At 39.0% G+C, this 11,673-nt stretch overlaps 1 protein-coding gene across 1 annotated transcript in view; it reads right to left on the bottom strand.

Moving 5' to 3' along the window:
- LOC103193327 (NXPE family member 4) overlaps window positions 1–11,114 on the bottom strand; it is a 21,844-nt gene extending 10,730 nt beyond the window's left edge. Inside the window, 1 exon segment of the mRNA XM_007936514.1 lies at window positions 11,019–11,114. Within this exon segment, the coding sequence (XP_007934705.1) occupies window positions 11,019–11,114 (96 nt within the window).
- Between the last annotated feature and the right edge of the window lie 559 nt (window positions 11,115–11,673).

Raw genomic sequence — 11,673 nt, 5'->3', positions numbered from 1 at the left:
CAACCTTCCTTCTGAGGAGTGGCTGGTGGGTTTGAACCGCCAGCCTTCTGGTGAGCAGTCAAGTGCCTTAGGCACTATGCTACCAGAGCTCCCAATATTAGCAGAGTGGTGGACCTAAATCTATTTATATTAATAATTGCATTAAATGTAAGTGAGGTAATAATGGGAGCTCTGGTGGCATAGTGCCTAAGGCATTTGATTGCTAACCAGAAGGCTGTTGGTTCAAACCCACCAGCACTCCTGACAGATGAACTTGCCTGTCAGTTTGTCGTCCTGTGGTGGCTTGTGTGCTGCTTTCTCCTCAGAAGGAAGATTGGGACTATCTACTTCTGAAGTGATACCACCTCAGAAACCTAAGGAGGGGTGGCTATGAGTCAGATCCGACTCGATGGCAGTGAGTTTGGTTTGGGACTAAATAATCAATTAAAGGTAGAGGAAAAAATTAAGACCCAAGGAATTCAGTTTAAATATAAAGATACAGATAGATTTAAAGTAAATGGATAGAAAATGATATAACATGTAAGCATAAAAAATCCTAATATTAATATTACAGTAGACTTCAAAATAAGGAGTATCACCAGAAATAAAGATGAACATTTCATAGTGATAAAAGGGTTGTTTGGTCAGAAAATATAGTAACCAAAAATGGTTGTGGCCCTACAAATACATGTACCTATGCATGAAGCAAAAATTGATAGAATTAAAGGGGGAAATAGAAAAACTCACCATCATAATAAGAGGTTATACAAAAATCAGAAAGGAGCTAGAGAATCTGAACATTATCATAGTAATGTCTTAAAAAATATTGCTGTTGTTGAGAATATACACAGCAAAACATAGATACCATTGAGTTGGTTCAGACTCATAGTGACTACATGTCCAATAGAATGAAACACTGCATTGTCCTGCACCATCCTCACAATAATTACTGTGCTTGATCCCATTGTTGGAGCCACTCTGTGAATCCACTTCATTTAGAGTGTTCTTATTTTTCGTGGCTCTCTACCAAGCATGATGTCCTTCTCTAGGAACTGGCCCCTTCTGATCACGTGTCCAAAGTATGAGAAACAAAGTCTTGCCATCCTCACTTCTAAGGAGCATTCTGGTTGTACTTCTTCTAAGATGGATTTGTTCCTTCTTCTAGCAGTTCATGGTATTGTCAGTATTCTTTGCCAACACCAGAATTCAAATGCATTAATTCTTGTTTGCTTTTCCTTATTCATTTTTCATCTTTCACATACATATGAGGTGCTTGAAAATACCATGGCTTAAGTCAGGTGCACCTTTCTCCTCAAGGTGACATATTTGCTTTTTAACACTTTAAAGAGGTCTTTTGCAGCAAAACATACACCAGTCCAACAGTTTCTCTTTGGATCATTTAGTGATATTGATTACATTCTTCGAGTTGTGCAACCATTATCATCTTCTTTTACTGAGTTCCCCCCACATTAATACAAATTTATTGGCCCTTAATGATTCTATCTAATCTAATCTAATCATTTGAATTGCTTTTATCAATTTGATCCATACCAATAGGTGGGCAGATGCCTTTTGGAGGACCAGAACAGGTAGGGCAGGCTGGGAACTGGGAATGGAGCAGTTTGGAACAGCTAAGGAAGACGAACTTGTCTGTCAGTTTGTCATTGTGTGGTGGCTTGTGAGGCTGGAGGCTATGCCACTGGTGTTTCAAATGCCAACAAGGTTACCCATGGTGAACAGGTTTCAGTGGAGCTTCCAGTCTAAGACAGACTTGGAAGAAGGAAGGGGCCATCTAATTCTCAAAGAATTGGCCAGTGGAAATCTTATGAATAGCGGTGACACACTGTCTGATATAGTACTGAAAAACTTTATGAATACCCTGAAACATCTGATATAGTGCCAGAAGATGAGCCCCTCAGGTTGGAAAGCACTCAAAATATGACTAGAAAAGAGCTACCTCCCCAGAATAGAACTGACTTTAATAATGTGGATAGAGTAAAGCTTTGTGGACCTCCATTTGTTGATGTGGCACTACTCAAAATGACAAGAAACAGCTGTGAACATCCATTAATAATCAGAACATAGAATGTATGAAGTATGAATCTAGGAAAATTGGAAGTTATCAAAAAATGAAATGGAATGCATGAAGATTGATATCCTAGGCATTAGTGTGCTGAAATGGACTGGTTTTGGCCATTTTGAATAGACAACCATATGGTCTACTTTGACAGGAATGACAAATCAAAAAGGAATGGTGTGACATTCATCATCCCAAAGAATGTTTCAAGAGCTATCCTGAAGTACAATGCTGTCAGTGATGGGATAATATCCCTACCCCTACAAGGACAACCAGTTACTATTACTGGTCTCAAATACAAATCTACGCACCAACCTCCATAGCCGAAGATGAAGAAATTGAAGACTTTTATCAAGTTCTACAGTCTGAAATAGACCTAACATGCAATCAAGATGTGTTAATTATCACTGGTGATTGGAATGAAAAAATTGGACACAAAGAAGAATGACTGGTAGTTGGAAAATATGGCCTTGGTAATAGAAATGATGCTGGAGATCACATGATTGAATTTTGCAAGACCAATGACTTATTCATTGCAAATACCTTTTTTTAACAATACAAATGGTGGCTATATATGTGGACTTCACCAGATGGAGTACCCAGGAGTCAAAATGACTACATCTGTGGCAAGAGGCGATGGAGAAAATATCTACAACCAAAATAAGGCCAGGAGCTGATTGTGGAACAGACCATAAACTACTCATATGTAAGTTCAAGATGAAACTGAAGACAATTAAAAGAATTCCATGAGAGCCAAAATATGACCTTGATTATATCCCTTCTGAATTTAGAGACCATCTAAAGAATAGATTTGATGCATTGAACACCAATGACCAAAACAAAAACAAAAACAAACAAATAGTGGAATGACATCAAGGACATCATCCATGAAGAAAGCAAGAGGTCACTAAAAAGACAGGAAAGGAAAAAAAGATCAAAATGGATGTCAGAAGAGACTCTGAAACTTGCCCTTGAAGGAAGAGTAGTGTGGTAGTTCAGTTTATGTGTCAACTTGGCTAGACCTGGTTGAGTGGCTGGGCAGCTGGATGTAGTATTTCCCATGATGAGACTGGTAATTAATTCCATGGTGGAATCTACTGTGAGCAGCTAAGTAGCTGCCTTTGGGTATGTGGTCTGCTTCCCGTATGTAAGTAGCAGCTTGGGAATGGTCTCTAGCTTATGGCACGCTTGAACCCTGCATGTAGCCGTGCCATTGTTCAACAGCTTGCCATGCTCTGCTGACCTTGGGACTTTCAATGGACTTAAATTAATGGCCTGTTGTGTGATTTGGTAACATCAGCCTTTTTACTTGTCAACCTTGGGTTTATCAGTCCCAGCAGTCAGCAGCTGTCTGAGTGAAGAAAAGCGTCTAGTTCCAGTGGAGTGGGAGCAGGAGGCAGAGCTGAACCCCAAGGTTGAGGGGCTTTCACCCAGACCCTAGAGCTTGGCACTTTGAACTTGGACTTAAAGCCTCCAAACTGTGGGAGAATGAATTCCTGTTTGTTAAGGCCATTCCATTTGTGGTATATTCTTGTCAGAGTGGCACTGTTGTTGTTGCTGTTATGTGCCATCGAGTTGGACCCGACTCATAGCGACCCCTCCTTGGGTTTCCGAGGCAGTATCACTACGGAAGTAGATTGCCCAATCTTCCTTCTGAGGAGTGGCTAGTGAGTTTGAACTGCCAGCCTTCTGGTTAGCAGTCAAGTGCCTTAGGCACTATGCTATCAGATTTCCCAGAGTGGCACTAGGTAATCAGAACAAGTAGCTAAAGGAAATCCAAGAATTGACAGGATAAAGGAGCTGAACAGAAGATTTCAAAGAGTAGCTTGAGAAGACAAAGCCAATTACTGCAAAGACCTGGAGTTGGAAAACCAAAAGAGAAGAAAAGACCTGGAGTTGGAAAACCAAAAGAGAAGAACACGCTCAGTATTTCTCAAGATGAAAGAAGTGAGGAAAAAATTTAAGCCTCAAATTGTGGTATTGAAAGATTCCATGGGCAATATGTTGAATGATGCAGGAAACATCAAAAGAAGATGGAAGGAATACACAGAGTCACTGTACCAAAACGAATTGGTCAATGTTCATCCATTTCAGGAGGTGGCATATGATCAATAACCAATGCTATTGAAGGAAGAAGTTGAAGCTGTACTTAAGGAATTGGCGAAGAACAAGGCTCCAGGAATTGACAGAATACCCACTGAGATGTTTCCACAAACGGATGCCACACTGGAGGCACTCACTAGGCTATGCCAGGAGATTTGGAAGACAGCTACCTGGCCAACTGACTAGAAAAGTCCATATTTGTACTAATTCCAAAGAAGGGTGATTCTACAGAATGTGGAAATTATCATTGATATCACACACAAGTAAAATCTTATTGAGGATAATTAAAAAACGATTGCAACAGTATATTGGCAGAGAACTTCCAGAAATGCAAGCTGGATTCAGAAGGGGACATGGGATGCAGAATATCATAGCTGATGTCAGATGGATCTTGGCTGAAAGAAAAGAATACCAGAAAGATGTTTACTTGTGTTTTATTGACTATGCAAAGGCATTTGATTGTGTGGATCATAACAAATCAGGTGTCCTGATGTCGGGTGCATATATATTTATATCAAATATTCTTGACTAATTGACCCTTTTATCACTATATAATGTCCATCTTTATCTCTTGTAAGGGATTTGTATTAAAGCCTCTTTTGTCTGATATTAAGATTGCCACCCCAGGTCTCTTCTGGTTATTATTTGCATCCTTTATTTATTATAAGAATGAGGGTGAAATTAAAACATTCCTAGACAAACTGGCTGAGGGAGTTCATATCCATCAGAACAGCCCTACAAGAAATACTAATGGGAGTTTTGTAGATAGAAGGGAAAAGATGCTAAAAAGTAAGTCAAAGTTATACATAAGAAGAAAGAGCCATAGTAAAGGGAAATCCATGGACATTTATTATTTTTTTCCATCCTTTACATTGAACCTATTTGTGTCTTGAGTTTAAGGTGTTTCTCTTGTAAACAGCATATAGTTGGATTATTTCTTTTTTCTTTTTTTTTCATTCTGCCACTCTCTGCCTTTTGATTGGAACATTTAGTCCATTAACATTCACTGTGATTTCTGATAAGAAGTGACTTACTTCTGCTATTTTGCTATTTGTTTTTTGTGTCTAAAGCCCACTTTGTCCTTTATTACTGAATGTTTTGTTGCCTTATCATACTGAGACTTTTTTTTAATTTCCTTCTTTACTTTTGTACATGCTTTTTAAAATATATTTTCTTTGTGGTTACCATAAGTATGACATTTAATAGCTTGTATTTATAACGTTGTAGGGCAAGTTGATATTTATTTCATTTTAGTAACATACAAGAAATTCTATAACTCTACCATTCCTTTCCCTCCCCTTTTGTTTTTATCACTAATTACCTCTTTGTATTTCATAAACTCTGTAACATAATTTTATCCTTGCTTTTTATATAATTAAGGAGCCCTAGTGGTGTAGTGCTTAAGGCACTTGACTGCTATCCAAAAGATCTGTGATTTGAACCTACCAGCCACTCCATAGAACAAATATGAGGAGGTCTGCTTCCATAAAGATTCATAGCCTTGGAAACCCAATGAGGGGTTGCTATGGAATCAACTCAATGGCAGTGAGTTTGGTTTTTATATAATTTATTATTAAAAAACATTAAGGACAAAACATTGAACATTATTAAGCATCAATACCTTGTTACTAGCCCTTATACTTATCCATGCATTTCCTTTTATAATGGATCTTTCTTTTTATGTATAGTTTTGAATCATTTTCTGGCATCTTTTCCTTGCCATGTACAGAACTCCCATTAGTATTTTTTTGTAGGCTGTTCTGGTGAATATGAACTTTCTCAGCTTCTGTTTGTCTGGAAATGTTTTAATTTCACCCTAATTCTTGAAGGGTAGTTCTCTGGTTATAGTGTTCTTGTTTGGCAGTTTTATTTTCTTTTAGCACTTTAAATGTATCATTCCATTGCCTTTTGGACTCCAGTGTTGTTGAGGAAAAATTGGCATTTAATCTTATTGAGGATCCTTTGTATGTGATTGTGTCTCTCTCATTGCTTTTGGGATTCTCTCCTTAACTTTAATTTTTGAGAACTTAACTATAATGTGTCTTGGTGCAAATCTCTTTTGAAGTTCTTTGACTTTCTTGGGTTTTCAGATTCATGTACTTTTATGACTGAGGAAATTTCTGTCATTATTCCTTGAAATATTCTTTCTATTCATTTCTCTCTCTCATCTTCTGCGATTCCCATGATGCACATATTTTGACTTCTGTTGTCCCATAATTCCATTAAACTGTGCTCAGCCTTCTTGGGTGTCCATTTTGTTGCTCTTCAGCATCTGTAATTTTAACCATTTTAACCTCTAATTTGCTGATTCTTTTTTATGCCTGTGTAAATTGGTTGGTAAGTCCTTCTATTGTGTTTTTCACTTCTCAGTTGCAAACTCTCTCTTTTTAGATTCTTATTTTGTTCATGCATTGTTTTCCTTATTTCTTTTAGCTCTTTGTCTGTTTTTCCTTAGTTCTTAATTATGTTTAATGCTGTTGCATTTTATTCTTCCATTTGTTTAATTATTTGGTTATCCCTAGGTGTGCTTTCACTCATTTTGTCATGTTCATTTGGATGGGGCATTGTTTCTCTGTTTTTGTGTGTCTTGTGATTTCTTTTTTTTTTTTTTTTTTTAGTTGGGGTATTGGAATATTTGAGGGTGTTAAGTTTGCCAGTTTCGTTCTGCTTTTGCCCAACCTCCTACTCTTAGGAGGGCAGAACTTTCAGCATTTGCTTACCGTTTCCTCTCCCTCTCTGTGATAGCTCCTTTTCCCTTCCTGGTTTAATTAGGATTCAGAAGGTCCAGATCTCATTTTCCAACTTTCATTCTCTCCCAAACAACCAGTAAACACACTGTGGTCAGTCTGTCCACCAGTGGGCACTGCCACTCAAACAAGATGCTACCTACTAATGAATCTGTCCACCAGGGGGGCACAGTACTTTCTCTCTGGTTATTATTATTCCTTTCTCTTCTCTGTTTCTGCAATCATCTTTTTAGTCAGAAAACCCACACCCAACAAGCCCCCTTCAAGCTTGGGTGTTACCTTCCAGTTTTACCTGAGGTTTCCTTTTTTACCCTGTGGGTTCTGCTTATGTTTGAGCTAACGTTTAGGAGAAGCACAGGCAGATTTTCCTCCACTTCAGAAGGACCTCTGAGAGATCTGTCTTGTTAGTTTCAGAGCCCCAGTGGTCCTGTGGTGGTTGGTGAAGCAGTCTCTACTTAGGTGACCTACCTCCTGACTCCACTGTAGGGAACTTTCTGTAGGAGTTCAAATTGGTCAGAAGCCAACAGTTACTGGTTGGAGGAGGAGTAGTCACACTATGAACAGACCCCCAGGGATGTCTGTCTTATTACTATAATATATTTTGGCTATGGATGTTGCCTCCACTCAAGATACCTGTTTCCTAACACATAACAGGCTCAGTCAGTAGTCCCAGCACAGACTATTAAGGGGTAGGAGAGAGACCCAAACTGTCCTGTTGGTTTCAGAGGCCTGAGCTATGGGGTGCTCAAGGAGGCAGGTAGAGTGTTTACTATGGGAGCAGACTCCATGTGGGAGCCTTCTGTAGCAGTTTGTAACAGCCTGGCAACCAACAATTACCAGGCAGAGGAGGAGGTGTCATGCTCTGGTCACATGCCCATGGAGGTCTGCTTTGTTGCTCAGAGTTCCCCTGGTAGATTGTTGGCTGTGAGTGTAGCTTCCACTAAAGACTCCTGCTTCCTAACACATAGCACCCTCAGTCAGCAGTTCTCAGTGCCAAGGAAGTGGGGGCAGACTAACCCTAAAAGACCCCCAGGGAAATTTATCCTATTTGTTTCAGAGCTATGGGCATACACAAGAGGAAGTAGAGTGCTGACCAAGGGAACAGACTCCTCCTCAGTGTCGTTTGGTAGCAATTCACAACAGGCTTGAACGTGAGAGTGTCCAAGCGGGACAGGGGTTGTCATGTCCCAATGAACCTCCAGGGAGGTCTGCCTTGTTGCTGTCAGAGCTCTTCCTGTAGTATGTTGGTTGTGGGTGTAGGCTCCATCAAAGATGCCAGCTTCTTAACACAGCAACCTGTCAGCAGTCCTCAGCACCAACTTAAAGGGGAAGCAGACTCAAACTGACTCCCCAGGAGGTCTGTCCTGTTAGCTATGGAGGCAGGGAAGTCAATAGAATGCTTACTATGGGAATAGACTCCACAGCAAGGGCCTTTTGTAGCAATTCCCAGTAGGCTTGGTGGGAGATGTGCTGGCACACTGCAAACGGACCCCCAGGAAGGTCTGCCTTGTTGATTTTAGAGCAGAAGCTTCGGTTCCTGTCTCTTTGTACAGTCAGGGACTGTGGTGGTTAGGGAAAGCAGGCTCTTTTTCTGGGGCCACCTCCCCAGTTCATAGCTGCTGGCAGCCTGTGTGGTTAGGGGAAGGGACAGGGATAGGAGGAGAAGCCGTATGAAACTAACTCATTGCTGAATCTTGATTATTGCCTGTCTGCGGTTCCCTGCTGCTTTCCTCTGCTCCCTATTCAATGTCCCTCAAGCCAAGCCTTCCTTCTTGTATTTGAGGGGGAGGGGCAGAATGATGGTCTGCTTACACTGACATCCTCCAAGAATCCCTCATAATAATGTCTTTTAACCATTACACTACATTACCAGATTTTAAAAATTGCTACAACTGCAAATGAAAAGTGTAAGTAAATTTTAGAAGGACTGAATAATTTTCTTGGCACAGAAGTTTTAATGGAAGTAAAATAGGAAAATTCGGATTCAAGATGGAGTACTAAGCACATATTACTACCTCAATTTTTCATCAAAAAAGATAGAAAGAGACTTCAAAAATCTTTACCTATTCTGGGAACTAGGAAGAAAGACTCAATTGGGCCAGAAATTATGAGGAATCTCCTAAAAGAAAGATGGAAGACCAATGAGAATAGATCAAGGAAGAAAACAATGGCTCCAAACACATGTAGATGAGGGTTCTATAAAAGACTGAAGGCACTTCCAAGAATGCTACAAGCCTGGAGGAAGTTGATATCTGGAGCAAGACAGCATAACAGGATAGCCCATAGGAGGACAAGCCAGGCAGGTTGATGCCTCACTATTTCCCCCACTAAGTTCTGAGGCAGACAGTTTGTAACAGGGATTTCTGTATGTATGTGGTAGTTAAAAAATAGTGACTGCAAGGTGGAAAAGCAGAGCAGGGCCCTGTGTGCCTGGCAACACCTAAGATGAATGGGGAGCATGTACTGCCCAGCGGTGCTTTTTGTACCTGTCACAAACAAGCTTGAATAAACAGGTAATGGAATTTACAGACTTAATACCATAAAGCAAAACCAAACCAAACTCATTGGCATCAAGTAGAATCCAACTCATAGTGACTCCTCCCCTCCTTGGGTTTTCCAGGCGGTATCACCATGGAAGTAGATTGCCCAACCTTCCTTCCGAGGAGTGGCTGGTGGGTTTGAACTGCCAGTCTTCTGGTTAATAGTCTAATGCCTTAGGCACTATGCCACCATAGCTACTACTTGCTACCATGGAATCTTAAATATAAGGATGTGCACATAGCCAAGATATAGCAAAAATTTAATGAATGCCAACTTAAGAAAGAGAGGTGTCAAGTTCAATAAAGAAAGGACACCCAAGGGAACAGAAGCAATAGTGAAAGCAAAACAGAACTTTAGACTAAGGTTACATGTTAGATGATATTGTATCCATAAAATAATGAATGGATTAGACATTTCTGAAAGTAAAATCTTGGCTGTTCAGTATGGCAAAAGTCAATTGTATTCTTCTATGCTAGCAAAAAGCAATTAGAAAATGTAATTTTAAGAAAGTGCTTTGTATACATTATATGCCATTAACAATAGCAACAAAATATTATCAAGTACTTAGGTATAAATCTAACAAAAGATGTTTCAGGTCTGTATGCAACAAAATTGTAAAATTTACCAAAAGACCTTGAATAAAATCTAAATAAATAGAGAGATACCACATGTTGGTAGATAGAAAAACAATATTATAAACCTATCAGTTTTTTTTCCCCTCAATTTGATCTGCATGTTAAAGTGATACACATGTAATTTAATTAAGATCTTTCATCAAACTTGACAGGCTGATTCTAAGATGTATTAGAAGGAGTAAAGGACCAAGACTGGCCAAGAACCTTCTGAAGGGTAACTTGCCCTACTGGTTTTCAGGACTAATTATGAAGCTATATTAATTACAGCAATATGATATTGGCACAGGAAAGGCAAATTGATCGATGGAATAGAACAAAGAGGCCAGAGGGATCTTCACTTATTTGAAATGTTGATACACAGCAAAAGTGGCATGTCAAATAAGCTTGGAAAGAAGAGACTGCAAAATAAAATGAGGTAATAAAAAAAAAGTGGTTATCCCTATGGAAATAGAAGGAAAATCACACAAACACATCAGATTATATATGTTAAGGATTTAAATACCAAAAGCAAACTTTCAAAAGTCTAGTAGCATATTTAGATAAATAAACTGACATTGAAATGGGGAAGAGTTTCTTAAACAAGACTAAAGAGAGCCTTAAGTATAAAAAATACATAAATTTTGCTGTATAAAGATGAAAACGCTCTTTTTCAGAAGTTCCCTAATGAAGGTGATAAGACAAGCTAAAAATTGGGAGACGATAATTATAACACATATATAAGTGACAAAGGAATAATATGTACATATATATTATTGTTAGTTCTCTTGCACTTAAAAAAAATATGATCAGGTACTTTGGTTCTTTAAGGGACTGTCTGTAAGCTGCTGGAACTCCTCACTTCAATCTCTACATTTTATATTTTGGACTTTCTTAGAACAGATGAGGTATCAAGTGAAAATAAGCTTCTATAAAACACAGAAAGAAAATAATTCTTACCTGTGTGGAGTTTTGGAAAACCATAAAAATGATCCAGGAGGCTAATATAAACAATAGTACCAACAGTGGCTTAGAATTTGTCATACTTATTTTCATAATTAGCATCCTATAAGAGACAACACACAAACACATAAGCATACAACAAAAACAAACATAGAAAACACAGAAACATGAATATTTTATGTTCCTTGATTGTTTTTATCCTCAGGTGAGTGATCCCCAGAACAGAATCTTAGCTCTTTCAGCTGTCATCGTTGGGCTATCAGTTTGTGCATTCTACACACAGCCTCTTCTCTACAGAAGAGGGAGTCTGAGACATAGAGCCCACCATGGTCTCTAAGGAATGAAACAGTTAAGTACCTGAAGAAAGCAGTGTTATTCTGGTGTAGGTCAAGCCTCCAGGCTATGTATCACCTGGCAGTTTTCTTACTCTTCTCCCTCAACAAATATTGACACCCAAAACCATATTATTGCAGTACCCTTTTAACGTAACTTGGTTTTCCATCTTACTTATTTCAAGTCTGCTGATGTGGATACAAACACATGCAATGCTATTCTCTCCCATTCTCTCTACCTTGTTCCCTTTTCTTGCCTTACCAGACCTTCTAGCACCTCTCAATCATGAAAATAATTATTTTAAAACTTCTGTTTCTTT

The sequence above is a fragment of the Orycteropus afer genome, unplaced genomic scaffold, assembly GCF_000298275.1.
Source record: "Orycteropus afer afer isolate SDZICR_OR568_19922 unplaced genomic scaffold, OryAfe1.0 scaffold00036, whole genome shotgun sequence".
Lineage (NCBI taxonomy): Eukaryota > Metazoa > Chordata > Mammalia > Tubulidentata > Orycteropodidae > Orycteropus > Orycteropus afer.
The sequence above is the reverse complement of the archived record's forward strand: the minus strand, read 5'-3'. Positions and strand labels throughout refer to the sequence as shown.